Source organism: Hippichthys cyanospilos, chromosome 11 (assembly GCF_059441005.1).
Source record: "Hippichthys cyanospilos isolate Australia breed blue-spotted pipefish chromosome 11, RoL_Hcya_1.0, whole genome shotgun sequence".
NCBI lineage: Eukaryota > Metazoa > Chordata > Actinopteri > Syngnathiformes > Syngnathidae > Hippichthys > Hippichthys cyanospilos.
In genome coordinates, this window is record NC_142379.1 from 4,134,971 (window position 1) to 4,159,073 (window position 24,103).

The 24,103-nt window shown below is 43.0% G+C and overlaps 1 protein-coding gene across 3 annotated transcripts; it reads right to left on the reverse strand.

Moving 5' to 3' along the window:
• Positions 1-1,225: 1,225 nt before the first annotated feature.
• Positions 1,226-23,647, reverse strand: arhgap32a (Rho GTPase activating protein 32a). 3 transcript variants are annotated; one of them, XM_088427977.1, is made up of 23 exons: positions 23,398-23,647; positions 17,403-17,520; positions 15,933-16,029; positions 14,586-14,668; positions 14,360-14,444; positions 10,340-10,426; positions 10,127-10,264; positions 9,295-9,387; positions 9,029-9,151; positions 8,840-8,917; positions 8,251-8,332; positions 8,001-8,150; positions 7,488-7,590; positions 7,044-7,188; positions 6,765-6,847; positions 6,107-6,214; positions 5,894-6,039; positions 5,608-5,821; positions 5,359-5,507; positions 5,211-5,285; positions 4,370-4,687; positions 4,167-4,295; positions 1,226-3,190 (listed from the first exon to the last, which is right to left on the reverse strand). In XM_088427977.1, the coding sequence occupies exons 2-23, from the start codon at positions 17,489-17,491 to the stop codon at positions 1,359-1,361; spliced, it is 4,407 nt and encodes a 1,468-aa protein (XP_088284103.1). In that variant the 5' UTR covers positions 17,492-17,520; positions 23,398-23,647; the 3' UTR covers positions 1,226-1,358. The 3 variants fall into 3 exon arrangements, with proteins under 3 accessions (XP_088284103.1, XP_088284102.1, XP_088284104.1); XM_088427976.1 differs by having other exon boundaries at positions 5,581-5,821; XM_088427978.1 differs by lacking the exons at positions 14,360-14,444; positions 14,586-14,668; positions 15,933-16,029; positions 17,403-17,520; positions 23,398-23,647 and adding an exon at positions 12,135-12,402 and having other exon boundaries at positions 5,581-5,821.
• Positions 23,648-24,103: the final 456 nt, after the last annotated feature.

The window sequence follows — 24,103 nt, forward strand, 5'->3', positions numbered from 1 at the left end:
ATAATAATTTATGTCAGTTCCACCGTTTGTGTGACAAAACAGCAATAGACAAAAATAGACTTCTTCTCACAGCGCAAGGTAGCCAGCCAATAAAACATCAAAGACGTTGAGGTTGATTCCCGTTTTTAAAAAGTGCCCACGTTAGCATTTAGCGGCGAGTCCAAGCGAGCGAGCCACACAGAAAAATATAGCAAATGTTTGGAAAAGTTTCGAAGTAGACGTCACGCCAACGCATGGTTAAGACAACGTGTTTTCTCTACAAAGTGCTTGCAGTCTGAGTAATGTTTTTGTTCGCTGCGTTTTTGAGCTTGAGATCCAAATCCACGTCACCTTGTGCAAAACTAAAACATGACGCCCGTTTTGTCTGACCCAATAAAAGAATAAAGCAGAGATGTGGAACCGTCCTTCGGGTCCTTAAAGTTTTTAAACAGTCCTCAAATTAAAAAAAAAATATATATATAATTTTCTAATACGTTTATCATAATTCAGGTACAGGTATTTTTTTTTTTTTTTTTACACGTTAAAATGTGAAAAAAAAGTTACTTTTGTCATTAAAAAATTATATTTTTTACACAGTTACACGCTTTTTAAAGTGCAAATCATGAAAACAAATAACTCAACAAACAGAAAGGAAAATCAGAACAAAACAAAAAAAACAAAACTGCAAAATAAATATCCCAATCAAAAAAATTAGGGGAATAATAAATGAGAAGCAAAAATAAAACACACAAAAAAATTATTTACAAAATAAAAATCACAAACGGAATTCAAATACTTAAAAAAATGCTAAAACAAAACTAGGAAAAAAAGTCAAAAAGGAAAAGAAAATGAATCACAAACAGAAAAAATACCTTACAAAAGACAAAACAGGTGCAAATCGCAAACATTTTGATTTGCTTGATTTTGATTAGTTTTTTGTTTTGCTCATTTTGTTCTTTACCATTTTTGATTGGTGGTTGCATTTTGCATTGTATTTTTTGTTCGCGATGGATTTTCTTTTCTTTGTTATTTTCCCTTTGCTTTTTTGTTTTTGATGATAGTTATTTGCTTTTGTGACTTGCTCTTTTAGAGCGATTTGTAAGATTTGAGATTTGAGAGATTTGTAATGTATTTTCAGGATTGCATAATGGGCCATGGGTTCCACATCTCTTCTACAAATGCAAGACTGATCGGTGAAGGTGACACTAGCAGCATGCGACCCCCCCCCCCACCCCCCCCCCCCCCCCCACCCTAGTGGCACCGTTGGGCAGCTCCACTTAAAAAACAGACAAAAAAAAAGTAAACAGCCGGATGGTCTGGCAGAGGATAAAGTGCTGTTCTCCTTTGGCCCCGCTGTGCATCGACATAAACAGTGGGCGTCACTCACGGACGCCGGCATGCGTCCTGACTGCCGACTGATAAAAAGCTTCCTGAGCCAAAGTCTTGGACAGCAGCCTGCGGCCGTGGGGGGCGGGGGCGGCGGCGGCGGCGGCGGAGGAGCCGTCCGCCGGCCCGGCTTTAGTGGATCTCGTGGCTTTAGGCCTGAGGGCGGCGTAAAAGCCCCCCGAAACATGCTCGTACTGCGCGGGCCGCGCTTTCGTGCTCTGAGTCCTTCTGTTGGGCTGAGAGGAAAAGGCGGCGGCGCGTTGGCCGTCCGCCGGCGATTTGGCAGGGCGCTGATGATGTTGCTGGCGATTCTCTCGGGTGCTCTGCGAGCGCTCGGGCCTCCTGAGGACGCCGGCGCGGGCTTTCCCGAAAGGGTCCGCTCGGCTCAGCTCGGCGAAACCCCTCTCGGGCAGCGAGGGGATTTTACGAAGCGGGGCCCGCTGATGCGAGGCGCCCTCGTTGACGCGAGGCGAAGACTGAGACGGGGGCGACGCGGCTTTAGCGGCGCTTCGGCCCGGCCGACCGCCGGCCGACAGCATCCCGTTTCCCGGATCCGACTTACTCCTTATGTGCATGATCTCTCTTCCCGTCGAGCCGTCCGGCGAAACCGGACTTTCGCGGGGAGGCGATTTTTCACTCTCCCGCATTTGGTAAACGAGCGAGTCCTCGCTGTCCAAGAAGGGACGGGTGTGGCGCGGGGAGTAATAGAACTCCTGAGGCCCTCTTTCCTTAGCGGATCGCGTCCTGTAAAGATGAGCGTAACGTTGGTAAGGATCGAAAGGATATGGGTTGCTGGGGCCGGGGTCCGGGTACGGGTTATACAGCACTTGTTGTACGTGAACGTCTTCCAAGCGGGGCAGGGGCGACCTCTGATAAGCCGCCTCCCGCTCGGGATAAACGTCAGGGGGCGGGACGTTGCCGGCGACCAGCTCGTAGCGACTAACTTGCGGGGCGTGGAAGGAGCGCGCCCTCCTGATGGCGGGGCGCAAGGCGAAACCGTCTTCGGACCACTGCCAGCGGCCTTGCGGACGCCGCCCGCCGCCCATAAGGTCTTTGTAGTGGCGTCGGTACTGAGGCGAGGGGGGGGATCCGAACCCCGAGGATGTGCAGCGGCTGTCCGAGGGCTGCCCGTACACGTGTCTCGGGCCGGAGAGGTGACGGGGCAGCGCGTCGGGTCGAGGGCAGCGGGCGAGTCGTCCCGAGTGGATGTGGCGCGGGGGCCGGCGGTAGCGGTAGATGTCGTCCAGAGGGCCGAGCCCCCTGTAGGCGTAGTGGCGAAACGCCGGCGACTGGAAAGGGCGCGGGAGGACCTCGTCGACGGAGGCGGGCACGGAGGTCTCGGCCAGGACGGCGCGGAAGTTGAAGATGTTGATGGAGTCGGCGTTGGCGTACACCGGAGAGGTCAAGGGGCTGCGCGGGGAGCAGATGGGCTCGGTGGGTGTGGACACGCCCACGCTCTGATAGGTGGGCTCCTCCGGCGTGGCGTCGCCGTGCCGGGAGTCCAGGCTGCCCGAGCCGAGCGGGCTGACGTTGGGGGTGAAGTTGCTCTCCGGTCCGTCGGAGTAGAGGTGTGGAGGCAGTTGCCACTGGGGGGCGCCGGCGTACGCCCGCGGGCACACCTGGAGATCGAGGGCCGAAGGGCGGGCGGGTCTGTCCTGAGCTTCCTGTCTTTGGAGAAGGCGAGCCGGGTGGTTCCTTGGTCTCTGCGATGCGTCGCTGGCCTTTTGCGCCGACTCGGCCAGCGCCAGAGCCAGCTTGCGTGCGGCGCTCGTCGGGGAAGGGTGAGGAGGGAGAATACACACTGAACTCATAAGTTTATCTGCTCCTGGGGGGGCAGAAGACAAACAACGCTACAGTATGACAGGACAAACAAAGCTGGTAAGACGTGATGGGACAGGACACAAAAGCTTTCATAAGAATCTACGTTACAATGCTAACTGCATACAGGGCAGGCGGAAAGTATTGCGAGAACTTCACTTTTCCCGCGTTTTATGTCACAGCCTTGTTCCGACGTGGAATTCTCAAAATTCTAACAACAACACCCCATGAAGACAGAATGAAGAGGAAAATAATAACAATACAGAGCAAGGACCAGTCTTCAAAATCAGTTAAAAAAAAAATGAAAAAGCTAATTAAAAAACAACATATAAATAATTAAAAAATAAAAACCATGATAAACTCTAAGCATAATAAATGAAAAAACTTAATTAAAACAATTACTTCCCAGATTTCACTTCTCACAGGTGTTTTTGGGAAGGATAACCCCAGTGATAAACGAGGGAACACAATAGCGCCAACTACAGCCTAAGACGACGGACTTGGTCAGATTGTTTTTGTTTAAGTATGTGAACTTTCATGTATAATCGGTACCTTTATAAATGCATTCTGCCACTTGCTTTTGTACATAAAACATAATTTAGTCACCAAATAAATTATAGACAAAATGCTATTTTTTTACTGCTGAAAACTATCCCTTAAATATAAGGCTGGAATCGGTCTGATCTTGAACTCGCCCATCCTTAGATACATGCATAAAAAAATTAGAGGAGGGCTACTCATTTTTTTGCGGTAAAATATGGAAGCATTGTTTTTGTTGACTACATTTCCAAGTACCATATGGTGTTGCCACTTTTCTAGTTGGTAAAAAAAAAAAAAAAATCTTGAAGTTTAAATTTTTTGGGGGGTAGGGGAGGGGTTCAACTGAGGCTAGACATGACAGAAAAAGTAGCAAAAGTGAAGCGCTGTCAGTACTTTCTGCATGCGCTGTACCAATGATGGCTATAAAGGAGAGTTCTACTGACCTGGATCTGGCAGGCTCTGCGCAGAGTCCGTTAGCGCTGATGCCTGACTCGCTGGGCTGCGTGGGCCGCAGTGTCGGTAAGGCCCTCGGGGCTCCTTCCCATCTGCTGTCAGAGCTTCGCGCGTCTCCGCTGTGAGAAGAGAAGACGGGAGGAGCGGAGGTGAGGCAGATGCTGGCGATTTCTTTCCCGGCCGACCTTTTTACCTTTCCTAAGCTGCGCGGGGCTGCCGACGTCTGACTCGCCTCTCCGAAATTTGGGCCCCTCCCGGTTGCGCGGGGCCCGGGGAGTGGCGGAGGCCAGGCTGCACTGGAAAGACATGGGGTCAAAGTCCAGGGAGGACATCCCGGCAACGGGCGGGTAGAGCTCAATGTCGTCCTCCGGCAGCGGAGGGGAAAGTTCTTCGGTGCCGTTCTGACTGAACGGAGGTTTGCTTCTGGTACTGAAGGAGTCGTCTCTGCCGGATGCGGGCACGGCCTCGCTGGTGGAGCGGGGCCGGAGATGCTGGTACTTTGGAGGCTCTCCTGGAGGGGGGAAGATCAACAAAAATCTGGTTAGTTGGAGTATATGTGTATGAATGTTCATCGAATTTCGCATTACTCAAAATTTTACTCAATTTTGTCTTGGTATTTATAGCATACCAAAAAAGGTTGCAATAGTGCAACAAAGCTATTTGGCAAATTAGTAGTAGAAGAAAAGCATGAATCTTTTGGCAATGTCACTTTTTGATATTATTATTGTCAAGGTTGAAGTACGGTATTTATCAGTATTTACCAGGACTACTGGCTGTCGCTACAGAAAGAAAGCAGATATGTTAAGAGTATAATTGTATAGGTAAGTCAATGCTTTGGCCAAAATGTGACTTGGGATTGTAGTTAAAAAAAGCATTTTTTTTTTTAATTTGCCAAAAATCCTTTTCCATGGAGGAAGTTTCTTCCAAGCAGAAACCGCCAATTACACTCTGAAAATGTCTGTTTAATTGTCAAGTGCGGAAGACTTAAAAAAAAAAAAAAGCACACGTGGAATTAAGATGGAATCTATGATTACCTTCCAAATTTTGCAAGGAAGTGAGCGATTCTTCACTTTTTGCCGAGCGCAATGTCCCGCTGTCACCTCTCCCTCCTATTTGAGCAAGGAAAGTCAATAAAAGCCGGACTTGAAAAACAGGTTGTGATGCGGAGTCAGTGAAGCCCACCTGGCAGTGCGATGCTCTTGATCTCGTTGGGCTCGCTGGGGTGTCGCTTCAGTTTGCGCTTGGACACAGAGTGGGACTTACCCAAGTGGAAAAAGGACAGCCAGTTGCCCACAGGAGACTTTTTGGCTTTGCTCGGAGCCCGCTTGACACTACAAAGGCGGAATTTCAAAACGGGGGCTATCTTAACAAGAAAAACTTTGTCTGATACATATTAAATATTACCACGGCAGAGACGGTCCTCGAACGCACCTCTCCAGCGGCAGCTCGATGACCGTATGGAACTTGCCCATCAGCGCCCCGGGCCCGTCGCCGACCTCGATGTAGTCGCTGTGGCTGAGGCAAGGCGTGGTTGCTGGGGAGCTCAGCTGAGCCTGAGTGCGTGCTTGAGCCTCCTCTAGGGACAGCAGCTTGGTGGACGGGGAGCAAACCAGCAGAGATTTGGGTCTGGATAAGGTGTTGCTACCTAGGAGGCAAATGCTTAGAGTCAGCGCCACTTTGTAAACAGAATGTTGACCTGCGTGGTTTCCGGACTCACCGGCACCGTCCCGGATGACGGCGTTGAGCTTGGCGCTAAACAGCGCCTCGGTGTTGTTGAGGATGAACTCCACCACCACCGATTGGATGCGAACCTCCATGAACGCGGCCGTGCCGCTGAAGCAGGCCGACTCGATCTGTCTGGACCTGACAAGGGCGGCCGCGGTGTCACAAGCACTTGAGTGAGCCGGTTCTCAATTAACGTTTGACTCACCTGAGCAGGTTTGGTGCCCACACGATGGCCAAGTTTTTAGTGTGCATGTTAGTGCTGGAGCTAAAGGTGGCCAAACGGGACAAATGTCTCATGAGGTACTCTAGTGTCCTGAGCACAAAAACACATTGGCGTTGAGCGTCATCATTAGTAAAGTAGAAAAAAAAATCCACATGAGCTATCATAGTTCTAATGAGACAAAAGATTTGAGACCAACTACAAATGACCACTAGCTGAGTTAATCTAACTTGTGTATTCACATAACAGTTGGCCAAAGTTAAAATTAAAAAGAAAGAAAAAAAAACACTGAAAAAAAACAAACAGTAATTCAAATCACAGCCAATATTTTTCTGATTTGACCTAACTTTGACTTCAGCAAATTGGGCCACCTGGATCTATTTCAACATTTTTTTTTTTGCCCCAACTTTTTGCATGATTTTTTCAGCCCAAAAATTTGGGTCAAATAATTAACCAGCAAAGCACAAAATACTAATAAAAAATAAATACTAATAAATACTAATTAAAAAATGTCACATGTGACGTTCCCTTTTTAACCCATAGTTAATTTTTAGAGCGTTGTTTTACAAGATGCCGCTTAAATTATCATTTGTGAGTTCTATTTCATAACCACCAGAGTGCGCTACCGAGCTGTGAAGCAGACCTGTAATGTGGAGGAGGCAGCTGCTGGATGACGTTGTGGATTTTAACCAGCCTCTCCTCGTCTGTGGCTGCAGACACAGCCTCCTGTGAGGATAAAGCAAGCCAGACTGAGAGGCTTAAAATTCTATTCAATCGATTTTTTTTTTTTAACATTCAGATTAGCCACGTTTGTTTGTTTTTTTTTTAGCTTTGCCAGCACAAAACTCCCATTGCTTCTTGTATAAAGCTCCCCACATTTCTTTTGTAGTAAAATCAGCAAGCATTAAAGAATGACACTCACTGAGAATCTGTCGTACAGCTGGTAGGTGAGAAGAGGGTTGGGAAGCTCTCGGAAGTACAGCTTGCAGAGGGAGCCCACAGAGTGGATGTCTTGTCGAAAGACATCTCTGCTCAGGTCGGGAATCTGCTCCGAATCAAACTCGTGCCTGAAAATGGATGCAGGAAGGTCATGAGATAAAATACAGAACGGCGTAGGTGCCATTGGGCATTTGAATGCTGGGCAATTATTGTTTCTGGGTCATTCGAAGATAAATTGTAGATGGAACAAAAAAACTCTCCAACTCTCCAAGTTGTAGAGGTGCAATGAATGACTCCATTAATCAATATCAAAAGTTAAAGTAATTGGCAAATAACTAATAATAATTAATGGCAGATGTTGGAAGGGCCACAATCATTTTGCCCCTACCAATTTGTATTCATATAAGTATTAAAATAACAAAGCAACCTGAGTTTCTGGATATTGGAGGAGATTCCAGACAGCCTGTATATTCCGTCCACCACGCCGTGCTTCTCGATGAACTCGGCGCAGCTCTTCACAACCTGAGGGACTGAAGGCCAAAACGAGCTATTTCAACCCAGCTTGAACACAATACAGTGACAGTTTTGCGTTCACGCAACACAGCAGCATGAGGCATCAAGAGCTACAATATTTCATTGCACTGATAAATCCTGGTAAATGGATGAGCCTGGCTGTGTTTTTTTTTTCTCCATCTCACTGTGAATAAATCCCCTGAGAGGATTAAAAACAGACATCGAATTGATCTGACTAACACGTGCGGGATAATGCTGCTACTCTCGTTTATTGATCTATATTTCATTGTTGGAATTTATAGTGACAAGCAAGTGCTTCCAATTTTGTGATTTATTTTTGTATTATTGTTTCGCTATTCTCGTTTTAAGGTCAAATCAAGCACACGTTATCATAAATACACTAGAGCGCGGTTTTGCATCATTTCACCTTCGTGTTCGGAGCCGTGGAGGTGTTCGCCCAGGTCGCAGCCGAAGACTCGCTCCTTGAGGATGCCGCGCTGGCGAAGCTTCTGCGGCGGCGGCCGCGACTTCATGAACGATCTCAGGAAGGTCACCAGCTTGCCGTGCTTCTTACATACTGTCCATCGTGACAAAAACACTCAAATGCAATCTGTCTCGTATCCCGGGAGAAAAAGATTGGAAATAAATAACGCAGGAAAGCGAGAGATGCATCGTACCTGGTTTGGGAACCGAGCTTTGAACGCTGGGAGGAAGCTTGTCGTTTATCAGCTCGACGCAGTCGCTCGGGAAGAAACCGACCTGCCAAGTGATAAGCCAAATTTATATACTTGGAGGTTTCAAGGAAAGTCTAGCTATTAGGCCATCGATGTGGGCAAGTGTGGGTATATCAAGTGAAATAGGTCAGTGAGCACTGAGGGTAACGAGGTGCTTCGGGGCAGAAAATGTCTAAATGTCAATGTGGACAGCGTCTTTTTGGCCTGGTCAGCCATGATCTTAAAAATATTTCACCAAAAATTACTGTCAGAAACAGAAACATTGTATTGGTTTTGATAAACGGGTTCAATTTGAGTGACGTGAAGTTATCTCATTCAATACCAAAGACATATTTATTGCAGAACACTTGATCGCATGATCGAATTACTTTTTTCAAATATTGAGGTAAAAGAGTATCTAAAATAGTTAGGTTTCTCATTTTTTTTCTATATTTCCAATCCATCCTACATTATCATTGCAAAAAACAAAAACAAAAATTTGCCTGAGTGACAGTGTATTGTAAGGATAATTCAAATAATAAAGCTATTTGACCTGAAAGCCATGTTTCCCCCTCCACCAGCCTGTGTCCTCTTTGGGAGGCATGTCGATGACTGAGACTATGTCCCCTACCTGAAACAGGAAGACATAATTACACCTACATTAGCCCGTTAAACAGTAGCGTACTCAAGTATCGATAAAGCAGGTCGATAAGAGCTAATGACACATCTAAGGTGCTGTTACCTCAAAGGTCAATTCATCGGTGGCCTGAGCCGTGTAGCGTTTGGTGACGTGGGCAGCAGCGATGGCAGGGACGTTAATGGACGCCTCCTCGGACACCAGCAGATGGTTTCCCTTGTTGTCAATCTACACGACACAACATTTGACCACGGTCTTGAATCATGCTTGACAAAATTAGACAAAAAGCCACAAAGTGATTTGACAGTTTGATTTAAAATAAGATGACACATTTACAGTTCATTCACACACACAAAAAAAATCTTCACTACCTCCATCCATGTTAGAACTGGACCACAGTTGATTTTGTTGTCAGCGATGACGGAGAAGCGGGACAAGTAGGTAGTCAACATTTTGTTTACTGACTGAAGAGAAAGACAGTTAGTGTTAACCCTTTGACGTCTAGACTAAGAAATGCTCATCTAATTCCTTGGATTTCTTGATTATCGGGGACACAAATAACAAAAAAAAGACATTTTTCTCTTTCTTTTTATTTTCTTTGATAGGTTTCTGGATTGTGATCAGTCTGAGAAGAAAAAATATATCAAACCTCTAAAAAACATACCAGGGACAGTTTTAGGCAAAAATAAATAAATAAATAATCATCTTTCGGGGAACCCTACTTAAAAGTGCATAACACTGCCCATATAAGATTGTAAGTTCTTTAAATGCATAACATATATACTAGAAGGTTTAATGAGTTGAAGTTCACTTGCAAGCACATGTCTAAAGCGTAAAACATTCTAAAGTTAGTGTGCAAAGTGATTATGGTGGCCATTAAAGGTTTAAGATTATTTGTGCAACGAATAATTGACCATAAATCCATAATCATCCATTTTGAAGAAGCCTAAAATTTTCCATCGCTTCAGAATTTCAGCCTGTCAAGAGTAACTGTTAAAAGCACACACACTGTTGAATCAAAGTAAGATAACGCTTTTATTTTGGAAAGCAATGATCAATATCGGAGCCAATTTCATGACCAAATCAGTATCTGAATCATAAACACTGATATTACCGCATTATTTACACTATCACTTTATCATCCAACTAGTTAAATACCAATACGAATGTTCTTAAAAGAGAGGATCAGTAGATGTACAGTACCTCGACAGTGTCTTTCCCCGGGTCGTATTTGGGCAGCTCAGTGAGTTGTGAATAGCGGCGGTCATAGATGCACAAGTGCAGATGTTTGTCAAGCACACGAAAGTCCTCATAAGATCTCTTCACCAGCCAGTTTCGAGCCTGGAAGAAAACCGAAGCGTTGTTAAGGACGTTGAAATCTCCATGTCAATGGTCAAAGGTAAAAGTCAAGAGGACCTGGCAGGTGATCTGGACCAGAAAGAGCAGTTCTTTTGAGTCCTGGGAACCCTTTGGGCCTTCACTCTGCCCTTGTGCAAATGCCAACTTTAAAAAAAACAGAGAGAAATAGGGGTTCAATACAAGGAGCTCAGAATTTGAATAATTGACATGCTTTGTGGATATGACCCGGAAATAAGAAAAATGCCCATTCTCTTTCTTGATTGATTGGTAAAACCAATTTCATAATAACTGACGCAGAAAACTCAGAATGAATCGGTCTGAAGAAGTCTGTTTAGCCACTTTTACTGAATAATTGTCTATTAACAGCCATTATTTAGATCGTATTCATTCTAAATTCATCGTGCAGTCAGAAATATATAATTGATTCCGTAAGATATGACAAATATGGGCCTTTTGAGAATTTGTTCTCCCCACTCTGCTCAAATCAAACGTCCTCTTTAGCAATGCTCTGTGTGTAAAGAATAAAAAAACTACTGTTTGGGAATACATTGGCAGATGTGGAAGCAATGAGTCGAGGGAGCCTCTGGTTATTTATAACAGTTTGAGGCACATTGAAACGGGCTGTTACACAACACACGGCGACCCAGTTTACTGCTACGAGGTGGTGAAAAGGAGCAGACTAAATGAGACACGGCTTGTCTGTTTTAAGTAAAAAATATTTCGTGTTTTATGCAATACTTGACAGAGCTCTGAGGGAGTCTGATGAGAAATGGGGTTGAAACATCAACAAAATCACTCTAAAATAACAATATGTGCGCAAAAAGTAGTCTCTTGCAACGTTATCGAAAATGTCTAACACAATAGCAACATTAGAAATGACAAATTAGAGGAAAATAACATTTCAATTAATTCCAAGAAATCCAAATGAAAATTATATATTAAGACTTTCTCTGAAGTGGTCTTGTTTCATTTTTGGGGGTGAAATTCTGTGTAAGAAAAATATCAGTATCAGTACGATTTGAAACCTGATTAGCGGAGAAACCTTGAGTGTGCCATTCAATGGCATCCAAAAGAGAAGAGGAAGCATCCACAGGGCCTATCACGCAAAAAAATCTATGACAAAAAAGTTGATGCATGTCCACCATTCAATGCATATCAATGGTGGGTATCACGACGCGTTTACTACAATTACTAACTACTTTTGTCTTAACATTTTACAAAGAACCTATTTAAGAACATGTCAACCCACTTTTTAAAATGCTTTAATTAAAACCATAACATTGTGTAAAATCTTGCAATCGCCCAGAATGTCTGACACACACACAAAAAGCATTTTGTTTTGACCATATCTCGCCGCATACTTCATATGAATTGGCAAAAAGATCAAACATTTTGGTTTCAGCCCCACCAAAAAGTCAATTTGTGAAAATCCCTGTAGTGTTGTGTACATTAAGCCTCTTAAACAAACAAAAAACAAACAATAAAAAAGCCAAATGGCAGTTAATGAAAACAACCATGTTATACTAATGTAAATCTAAAGTGGTTGAAGAACCAAAACTGCACACACTGTTGAAGACCAAATAACAAATCCCAAATTTTTACATTTACTGGATCATGACTAACATGTCAGTCTTTGTTGGCCCAGCTTTAGAGCCATGCATTATTCACAGACAATATCAGAGCATTACAGCACAGTTTGAATCAGTTCTATTGCTGTTTTTGGTGAATAATCCCACAAACAAGCAAGAAAAATAACATGCAAAAACAAAGTTCCTGGCAAAGGTTTCCATCAAAGTTTTCATGAAAGCGATCCAGGAGCATCAGCACAAAGGCTAGCACACGTGCATGTTACCTGCTTTGAATTCTGGAGGAAGCGGTTCTTTCTTTTATTCTTCTCAAAAGCTCCCCAAAAAAAGAACAAAAAATGTGAAGGGTTAAATTTGATTTCTGGATGACGCTCCTCACAGGCCGGATTGTGGCGCATCTACTCCTATTCCAAACATCAATATGAGACAGGGATGCTGCTTCGCACTGTGTCTCACCCCCTTTCAGACTCCCCTCCTCCCTGTCCTGTGCGCTGCCTCCACCGCGCTCATCCCTGCCTCCCCTTTCTGAACAGCGCTCCTTTCTCCGGTCACAAAAGGCGGCTTGGCAGGAAACGAGCGCGGATCCTCCTTTCGGGCCGGGATGGTAAGACCTGGATGTGACTGCCGTGAAAGCGTCATTGGCAGTGTCTTTGGGGCTTTGCGATTGGATATGATGGGGGGATGGGGTGCTCAGGCGGCGTGCGTCCTCGCTGCCCTTGTCCTTGGCTCTGAGAGACCTGATCCTTCCACCCCCTCCCCCATGCTGTATTCTGACATCACAGCCTTGTTTGCAGCGTTCTGGTTGTACTTCACACGGCTTTACTATAATGTAAAAATCTCACCATTGCCTTGAGTTAGTATTTTTTTTAAACAGTGGGGGTCTATTGGAGTCATTCATTCCAGCCTTTGGCAGCATAAAATTGCTGCCCTCTGCAGGCAAATGACCTGTGTTACAGAAGCGCTTGACTCAACTGCCACTTCCACTTGACTGCGTCTGATCCAAACAACCGGGGCCCGCTCTTACACACCCACAAAAAGGTGACTACAACAGTCCAGTCAACTCGCCTTGACTGACATCTCACTAACTCTCCCATTAGCTTTGTCAAACCTGCTAAGGAGAGACAAATTGCAAATCTGGGGTCCTTTAATATACACAGTTGGGTGGTCTCGTGTGGGCCTGATTTTCACACAGTCCAGACAGACACAGTGTTTGCGTAATAGTCCTTCAAAAAGCATCGCTTTGAGGTGAATGTGAATATCAGAGTAAGTGGCAGGCAACACTAGCATGCAAATGGATTGATATATCATGGTAGGATTTTATTACATGTCACAAAGCATTAAGCTTCAGATAAATCTGTTTTGGAAAGCTATTAGGTTTAGCTGAGACTAACAGCGACTTTAGAATCAAATCAAATTGAAATACATGGATATCATGCTAGGTAACCATAATAGGGTCAAATTTTAGCTTCTTTTTTTTTTTTAAGCATAAAGTCAGCAAAGGCAAATTGGCAGATGACCCTAAATGCAGGGGTTGTGAAAATAACAGACTAATTGCGATTTTTTTTTAAACTTCTTTGTATTTTCTGCAAGTTTGTATGTCCTATAGCACTATGCTACCACTCCCTGGTCAGACTTGGTACTACACCAGATGACTTCGCTCCTACAGAAGAGGGGAGACTGCTTGAGAGACACCCGCAATCAGTTATTATCTGAGCTGCACTGCTGTTAGCATAGCTACCACCTAAACTTTCTTTGAATCTCACAGACACACTAAAGACGCCGACTTATGAATTCATAAGCTGATTCCATGAGGTTTATTGTCAAACTAATAGGCGAGATCACGGGTTTAAAGCGCTTGCTGGAGCTGGATTAAGAGATTACAACTGAGAGTGCTAACAAATTGGTGGGGAGTGGGACCAAACAAATGTGTGTGAAATACAGATATACAGTACGTAGTGTATTATACATGGTATTTGTGGCCCTAAAGGTTTTAAAAACAAAAAAGTGCTATACGGAAAACGTGGGCCTGGAAGGGGGCTCCTCCCACCTGTGGTCCCTTCTGGAGGTTTCTGATTTTCCCCTAATTGGGGTTTTGGAGTTTTTCCTTCCCCTTCTGGGAGCTTTGACAGGGGATGCTGTTGTGTACCTTACACTGAAAAGATGTCTCTGTACGACTTCTTTTTTCGAAAGAGGTCTCCACATGACCTCTTTTCATCTGTGAAGCCCTTTGAGACTTTGGCGATTTAGGGCTATACGAATAAAATTTGATTGATTGATTGATAAATAAGAGTATACTCTTATTTATCAATCGATCAATCAAATTAAGGCTTTTTTTCATTAAAAAATGACCACGTATAGTAAGGCTTTTTTTCATAAAAATACAACCATGTTTAGTGAGGCTTTTTTTTTTTCATAAAAAACGACCATGTATAGTGAGGCTTTTTTTTTTCACATCCCAAAACTTTTTTTTTTTTTTTTTAAGGTGGCTTACCTCAACGTTTCCAAAGTCAGCAGTTTCGTAGTGGAAGTGGGCGCACTCTGCCAGACGGGGAAAGTGACCTCTGGGAAACGTCAGCCTACAAACACAAAGCATCGCGGTGTCACCTCGTGCTGTGATGGAGGAAAAAAGCGAAGAAGCACAACGGGGGCCCCCAGCTCATCTTACTGGCCTGGATAAGAGGCCTGGTTTGCAGCCCGTAATAGCAGTAAGCACCTACTTTTTCATGTTCTTGACCTTCATGCTCGCCGTGCTGACGCAGGAGCGCAGAAGGGGCTCGGCCGTGATGTCATCACTCCGTGCCTGCCAAACAAATAGGGAAAATGTAGACACCCGTTAAGCTTGAGCTTCGATAAATCACGCAGCAGATATCATATTTTGTGTCTTTGTGGGTTCACAAAAATATTACACGTTTTTTTTCTGAGATTCTGTGTGCGTTTGGGAGGACCTGTACGTGTTGCATATCTTTTTATGAAATATTTTAATTGTTTTGTTTGTGTATCACTTTTTCTGTATCATTTTTATTTATGAAAAATGCTTTAAAATTTGTTTAACTGACTAGTATAATAGCGTACAAAATCCTCACATTTTGGTGAATTTCATATTTTTTCAAACAATTATACTACTGATTAGTCCACATGTGTGGGTGTTCTTTTCACAAATAATAGATGTGCTGATTCTAAAGTGAAAATTGCTTGCTAACTTTCACTGTGCAATGATAATGGTTAAAGAAACTTGGCGTCTCTCATTTTTCTAAATTAAAATAAAAAACAAAAACATGCAAACCCACTATTTTACATCTGCAATTAAAGATCATTATAACAATCAATTAATCTGTCAGTAACCAATACATTTGAGTTTGAAAAAATATGTTTTAATTTCCATCACTTTATTCGAAACATGTTCATAATGAAAGATGTTTGGAAATGTCCTGTTTTGATTTGACCCAATGATTACACAGATGGAAAGAAATTTGAGAATATTTCAAACATCAAAAATATTTATTGATCCGTTTATCAATTAAACTTTGCACCTCTAAAGCCCTGTGTACCAGACCGTTGAAGCAAATATTAAAAAGCTGCTAACAAGCAAGGCATCTATTTGTGTTTGCAATAAAAGTCATTTCCTGCAAACTAACTTAACAGGCCTGTGCTATGATAAAGTTTGAATATTAAAATCAGATGTAAAATGCATGGAGCTGGTCTCGTCATCATATCCTCAACCAACTGGATAATCTCGTCCACAAAGAAATGCAGACGCTATTGAGATCTGAGTACACTTAGTGTTATTCCTTCCAGCGTAACATTTCCATCCAAGCCTCTTGACTTAAAAAGCACTTAGTTAACAGACAATAAAGGGCGATGACGTCACCTTTCAAGATAAATAAGAAAGCGCATCTTTCATAAATGAGCGGATTTTCATAAGGCATCATGTCAGTGGGCCACATGTAAATGCACACCGGTTCACACAATCGACATGTGACTTGCATGACATCCGCATTCTGTTCATCTTCGTCATCGTTATGTTGCGAATCACCTGGCCACAAAATGTGTGTGTGTGTGTGTACCTGCATCTCTTGTGGCTGTCTCTCGTCTGTGGTGTTGCTGCTGGTCGCTTGAGGTAAGACATCGTCTTTGTTGGCCTGACTGAATGGTGCTGCGTCTCTGCGGGGAAACAAAATGGAGATGAAGGCTTTGGAGAGAAAGCGGTCTGTCTTCCCGAAGCGACATTTAACTTTCTATTATGTTTTCATTATGTTTTGTTTCTCAGCGATTACAATTACCTAGCTGGTTTCTATTAGGGGGGGGCACGGGCCAAAAGAGAATTTTCATTTTTAGGTAGTATTTTTAGAAAAGATGAGGCAGCTAATCAGCCAATTATGGTATTTCAAAATGGCCGCTTTTTGCCAATTATTTTAACTTTTTACCAAGTCTTTGCAAGTAACACTGTTATTTTTTTCTTACACATGTATCTACACCCTAACCTTGTATCCTTAAATATATAGCAAAATATTTGTTGGTAAGCACATTCTGCAGACCTGTCATTCAAAGCAAAGCAAATTTTAATTCTTGCAAGCAATGTGAACAATGCAAGGAAGTTATCCAAAGAATTGACCTGGATGTTGCTCACTACATTACACACAAAACTAGTCATTTTGTGTAAAAAAAAAAGGAGTTAAGCATGCCTGTCTTAAATATGACAAACCCATAATGACACAAAGAAATGTCCTTCAAGAGTTTTTTAACTTTGAATAATTCATTTTCTGTCATTTGTAGTCACCAGGCTGCACATGAAGTGAAACTGCAAATAATTGACACCTATTGAAGTGCATTGGGAGGAAACAGTGCTATTTTTTTCACAGTAGTTTTAAAATTAACCAGCAGATCGATAATCTGTCATTTTTTTCAGCCAAAAATTGGCATTGATCAAGAAAAAAAAAAGAAAAGAAAAAAGTTTGAAACCGCGTGGAAATCTGGATGGATGAAACTGAGGCGCTTCCACCTGACATAAGTGCAATTGTCTCACATACAGCAGAGGGGGCAGGTGAGTCGACAATGTATGTCACCCTCAAATCATGACACTGCACTAGCCTAGAGTCATTCGCCATGTGACAGATAAGATTCAAGCAAAACGGCCAGTAAGACTTGACAAAGCGGAGAGGAAGTGCAAGCCTCTCTGCGGCTTTTGTGAGCGACCAGCAGAGTGAAGCTCACCTATTGAGGCGGCCACAAAGGCGACCGACCGCGAGTGGAGCGCCTGACAAAAGCCCGACTCCGACTGTGACTCAGTGACTTGGGGTGGGGGAGAGGGTGAGGTCGACGAGCGGGATGGGCGGGCCGCGGCGTTGTCACACTTATTCAGGGAGATGAGCTCAGTGACACGGGAACACGCATTGCTCATTGCAACGTGAAGTCACGCTGCTTGTGGCCGCAGCAAAAAAAGACTCGACATGGCTGTGCATGCATAAACATTTACTTGTCTTGACGCTGAGTCCATAAGACTTGTTGTGAGCGTGGAGAATAAAAGACGGTCTCACCCCTCAAGGACGTGACTACTTCCCGGGTCCCTCCGGGGTCGTGAGGCGGCATTCTCGATCACCGCGGCAACCACGCAGCCAGCCTCCATGATGCCCCGGTTCTGCGAGCGCACGCTGCCTGAAACGTGAGAGGAGGAGAGAAGGAGTGTACGTTACGGCAGGTGGCGGAGGGAACAAGGGAGGGTTTTGAAAGAGTTTGCCGACCCACTCGGGGCTGCGGCGCGCTCGGCGAGAGGGCTCCGGCTGTAATATGTGATGATGTCATGCTACGATGCTGCCAGCTGACACGGTGATGATGCACGTTGGGTTGCACTGTCGGGGGGAGGGGTCTAATTGCTGAAGGGAGTGGGCTGTGTTGACTAGCAAACCAGTTGTTGAAATAGTAGAAGAAAAAGACTGCACTCTTGCAAAACAGTTCTGTGTCAAAAATAACCCCATTTGGCACGCACTTAGGTCAATTTGACAGAACTCTCTGGGTTTGTACGTTAAATTGACCAGAGTAGTGGATCGGTCCATTTTTGACTCAAATTATAATTATCTGACCCGACTCTTTTTAGCGTGCCACAGTCAACCACATGCTTTTTCATTTTTGACCAAGTATTTAGGTAAATATATTATAAATATATGATCACACAGAATCACATGAAATATTATATGAAGTGAATAAATAAAATATGCATACTGCACATGTACTAAGTTTAAAATGAAGCAGCATTTGCATTTACAACACTGAGACATTGATACTATTGTTTAATGTCCAACGATCAATCGACAAATGATAACTGCAATTTATTTTTCCATCATCGATTAATCTACAGCTATTAATCAATTAGTAGACAACTACCGGTAACTGATTTCCAAATTAATCAATAACCATTTTTGACAATGAATTAATCATTTTGAGTTTAATTTAAAATGATCCAAAACCTCCGAATTGTAGATTCTTATGACTAAATGTTCTCATATTTCTGTAGTCCACTGTTTAAGCAGTGCATGTTGACTTAAAGTAAAACATTTTCAAATATTTGCCTTTGGAGAAAACATTTCTGCCCATTTTTCCCATGTTAAAGGCTAAGCCAGTAACTGAATCTTAGTTTATATTTTATCACACTGTCAATTTGACATTATGTACTGTTTTGAAAAAAAAAGGGGGGTGGAAGTTAAAACTTGTGTTTTTAATCCGATTCTTTGATTAATCAACAAAATATTAGATGGATTCATCAATGATTACACTGTCAAAATTTCAGCCTCTCGACAGTTAATATTCACGGATTTCTTTCATCTTTGATGAAGCAGTCTAATTATCAGTGTTGAATCTAAATAATAATTTACATATGACTGCTTCTACTTTGGAAACCATTACCGAAATTTTAGCCAATTTTGTGACGTGTTACCGACCAAACCAGTAAACGAATCACAAGCAAATTTAAAAAAGACAATTAAATAAGGGGATGAAAAGAAAACATTTTTAAGAATCCAATTCATTGATCAAAGACAAAATAATGTGCAAATTAATCAATTACTTAAAAACCATGTTAGTTGCAGCCCCATATTCATGGTTCAGCCCTAATTGAAACTAGTGTAGCTCTTTTTACGTGATACCAAAAGACTTTCTGGAGCTATTAGCCGACTGATACGCTCTCCATGAATACTACTAGTCTCTTTATGTACTGTAAACAAAACAGAAGGAATGCATTGACACAGTGAAACCAGACTCCCTAATGGTCCGCTACACAATCTTCCCATAACTAGTTTTGCGATGACTGCTTGGCGACAAACAATGAGCGCATGCACGGGGGCACAAAAAGCACCGAAGGGTCCGTTACATTTCAAGGATGAAGTTTGAGGTGCTCACTAATCAACATCGAAAAGGTCGGGGGAGAGGCCAGATCACCAGTGCATTTTCCCACCAGGAACGCCGCCGGCTGGCCTCCGGCCTCGCTGGCTGGCTGTTGCCGGACTTGCACTAAGCCCGATGACTCAGCAGAATGCGAGCGCGCGGGCAAGACCGGACTGCAATTCATTTTGTACTATCTGCTCTATAACAAGCACTGTAAATACCTTAGATGTGTCGTTTGAATTAGAGGCGCGGGGCCTCACCTTGGTTTTATCTTTATTTACAATATCTTGTCTACGTGGGCAGAGTTATAGCACATTCCTCATGGGAATTCCATGTCGGAAAAATGCAGCATACGAGTCTGATGCTTGGTCTTGGAGGACATGCTGTATTTTGCGATGTGAAGGTTAACTGCATGCTAAGAATGCTAAGATTTGAATGAGGCCTCCAAACTAAATACTGTACATGAGGTTACTGCTTCTCTAGAAAAAAACATTTGGCATACCTGTCATGTCAAATAAGATTCATTTATGCTGAAGGAACACAGCAAGCAACAATGATACACTGTAGCTATTGTGTTCTTTGGTGATGAACTGATTGTGTTTTGCGCCAAACATATCTTCTGGAATTAGGCCCAAAATGTTCACCTTTGCTTTCATCGGACCAGAACAAACGCTACCCGGCGAGTGGAAAATTGTGTTATGCTCTGACAAGACAAAGGTTAAAGTTGTTGGGTATAATCATAATAATAATCATTTTGCCTGTTTTCTGACAACCAACCAAATCAAGAAGTGAATCATAGTTCATTTATGCTTGTGTATATTCTGAATTTTCACTTTAACATAAGCTGTAAGTATGCTTTTAATAAAGACAATGAAATCGAAGCATTTTTTAAAATCGATTGAACAATTAAAAAAATATCGATTATTGAGACATTTGTTAGTTGCAGTCCTAATAGACTACTATTCCATTGTGATCATTCATGATCTAACTCAGTAGTTCTCAATTTTTCTTCCACTGATGATGAAGATAGATTATATAACATTTTTCTTTTTTTCTTTTTCATATGCCAGAAAATTGCATCACCAATGACAACACGGAACCGTACAGAACTGGAAAAATAAAGATACAATTGTTTTGCAAAGGAGTCGCTATTTAAATAATTTGCTGTCAATTTGAAAAGAAGCATGTACTGTAGAAATTACATTCACTGATAGCTGCATATACTCTGTTAGAATCTCACGTATTACCATTTGAGAATTGCTTTTCTAACTTTTCTAATTAGCCCATTATAATTGCTTTGCTGCCCAAAACAGCAGCACTGTCCATATTAATCCGACACATGATGTCAATGAGTTCCTTGAGCAATTTTACAGATGTTTCATAAGATGTGAGACAGTTTCACTAATGAGGATTACCATTTGGGTCACATTGTAGCAAAATTGACTCATAAAATTCCACTAATTACAGGTGTAAGGCAGAAATTTAGATACAACTATTCAATAGGATCGAATTCTCTTGTGCTAAGGTACCAAATGCAATGGCTGAGACGAGACTTAGTTGCATGCAGATAAAATGGTTCAAGCAGCAATAAAGAAGACAGCCTACCTGGAAGAAACCCTTTGAGGTTCCAACATTAAAAGGCATTTTTTTAAAGCTGTATAAAAAAAAAATAGACATCAAACTGATGGCCTACAAAAGAAATAGGACAAGCCTACTCCATGCGGAATGAGCTTCAGCTGCTCCTGTCTTGACAGGACAAATGTCTGCCTACATGTTGTCTTGAGGTAACCATAAGGAGATGAGTCTGATTAGTCACGGATAATTTCCCCTACATTCCACCAAGAAAGTATAGCCAAATGGTCATCAGTACTGCATAGTGATGTAATCGGCGTAGGAGTCTACAGGAGTCTTAGTAAAAGTTGACTTTGTGGTCTATTTTTAGAGCTTGTGGGATTAAATTGTCATCCCGGGTGAGAGACGGGAGTGTTGATTAAATATTTCTGGCTTTATTGTCCCCAATTTAATCAGAGCGTTCTTAATCGGCACGCTCTCTGGCCCTGGTGTGACGGCGAGGAGATTGAGCCGCCGTGTGAGACGACATCAAGTTAATCTGGCAGATTTGGAGGAGATTACGTGATCGGACGACCCCTCCCGCAAGTATTCCCTACGTTCACTTTAAAAGCGGCTAAAATGGAGGAGGGGCGCAAGGAGGCCCCGCCTTGGGCAGATTGAGCGAGTAAAAAGGTTCTTGGGAGGCTTATTTTCCTTCTCTGACCACCTCATCCTCAGTCTGGAGTCGTCGGTGTGGACGGGGAGGGGTTGCCACGGCAACCAGCGGCCACCAAAGGCCTGTGTTGACTGCATTCCGCGGCGCAACAATGCACTCTCGTTCAATGACTGCGTGCTTTTAATTGGCTGTACATCACGTACATACACAGTCAATCGCTACCACCTGGTATTGATACACTAGCTTTGGAATACAGTCCAAGGATTGATGCCGAGAAAATGGGGTGGGGTGGGAGCACAATTCATCCATTGGGACAAATTTGGGATGGTAGCATTCTGAACTTCTGTTATGTCAGCAGTGACAAGCAAATCTAAAGTTCAACTGCTTCAAAACTCAACAATCAATTTCAATAATCAGTAATTACATTATTAGAGTATACTTTATGCTCCATCTTCCATGTCTTGTTGAAATCAGACTATTTCCATCCTTGGGTTGCGCAAGTGGGCAACGTTATACTACAAGGTGTATACTGCTGAGCCATTGACTAATCTTTTGTTACAAAGACTACGAAGCAACGTTTCAGTTTCGACTCGCGAACTCACTATCAAAGAACAAGATGAAAACTATTTGCTGACAGAAACACACTTAAGCATGAAAGCAAAAAACATGCACATCTCAATCTATCTTTTGTTCAAAAGTGACAAGCATAAACTCACTTGCTAACCACTTGCTAACCTCTAACATGAGAAGCTAACAACGATCTACATTTTCACAAATTTCTTGTAAACGGCTCAATAGATGAGTGCAAACTCACACAACAAGCCACACTTGTCTCTCCGAAAATGAATATTGGGATATTGATATATTCCTTTTCGAAGCAAATAGAACACGTGGAGCCTATTCAAAAATCAATGAAGGTACAGCAATTTTAATGTTGCCAAATTGAAATCCCTAGTTTTTGAGAAAAAAATGATGAAGTGCAGTATATGCAAATTCATCTTTAAATTGTGTGCTTCATCTTGCTCATCCTTTATTTTCATAAACTCTTGTGCAGTATTTTGACCATTTTGGGGTCATTTCCTTCCACATTATTCTCATAGTATTTTAGCCAAGGAATACACACTCCTGGAACTGTGATGAAGTGGTCATGTCATGTTGGAATTTGACATGTTGTCACCATCTGGGTGAAATTTCAGTCCCCTAGTGTATTTTTTGATGGTTTCCCTTCAACATCCTTTTGATGCAAAGCTCAAATGATTGGAAAAAATAAATACATTGCACAAGAGTCAACCTTTTGGCTGCTGGGAAATGAAAATCGAGATCTTAAGGTTGTTTTTGTAAATCCCGAAATGGACATCTCAGTGTGAAAATTCTTATTTTCGTGAACGACTCAGTTAACAGTTGACATCCCCTTTAATTGATGCCTCTCTAGTGTCGATTAATCGATGTACTGTTAAAAATCGAGCCCCTATACTAGTCACATGCATTCGAGTTACAAACATTTGGGCTAACTAAGTGTTGTGTTCGTTTGATAAAACTTTACTTGTGCAGAATACCTGTTAGTACATTTGTCATTTTACGGATAAAATAATATACTCAAGCCACTTCGTTCATAGCGGGCTTGCATCTGTACTAGAAAGCTCTGCTGTGCCTAATCATACGTAACACTGCAGACATTTACACGATAGTGGGATAAAACATTTACCAGTAGCAATTTAGATGTCAACTGGTCGTTGTCAGCTAACTGGGGTAACTTCTCTCCAGGTGGACTCTGACCTGGAGTAGCACCTACGCAACAGCTGCGTGTCCGCTCCAACCAGCACCACCATGCACTCACCTTGCCATACTTGCTCTGACACCGTGCGGTGCAACGTGTGTTACGCGATGTCATGATGGAAGGATGAGGGCGGCTTCGTGAGTCCTCCTACCTGCAGCGGCCGGGCGTCCTCAGCTGGTCTAAGCCGCGGACGGGAGCAGCTCCTCGGCATCCACCAGCATGTTGTAGGCATGGCACTGCATCGACACCCGGATTGCATGCGACTCCCCTCCCTGATTTCCAAAATGTGAATTAATAAATAAAAACAAAAATGCAGAAGCGCGATCTCGTGCCTGGCTTCGGAGCTTCTTCTCGATGTGCTGCTCGCTGCACTCGGGCACGGGAGCGCGCACAACACCTCCTCCGTGCCTGCGCCTCAGTAGGATGGCGTTAGCGAAAGCGCGGGTGGTGTTTCCCACGCTGAGTCACAGCCAAAGAGCCAGGCAACGAAGGGAAATAAAAGGCGTGGGATATTGCGTGGGACTCCCTGTTTCGTAAGGGTCCACAATACCGAAAAGCCCCCCTTCCGAAGGGGCCCTTCCTTCTTCATCCATTCGACATGAGCGCGCACGCTTATGTAAGCGAGTGTGTAGGTGGGAGATAGCTAGCACTTATGCTAATACCAGCCATAATATTCAATTTGGTTGCAGTTCTTTATGTCTTCGTTAAATTATTTTATACATTATCGCATGAAAACGGTTTTTGTGCTTCAAAGCCAACTTTAAACTAATAAATTGGCCCTTAAAAAGAACGTCAAGCAACCAGCTAGCTCCAATTCACCAATGTGAGAATCTACTTCTGCAAAAAAACAAACGTAA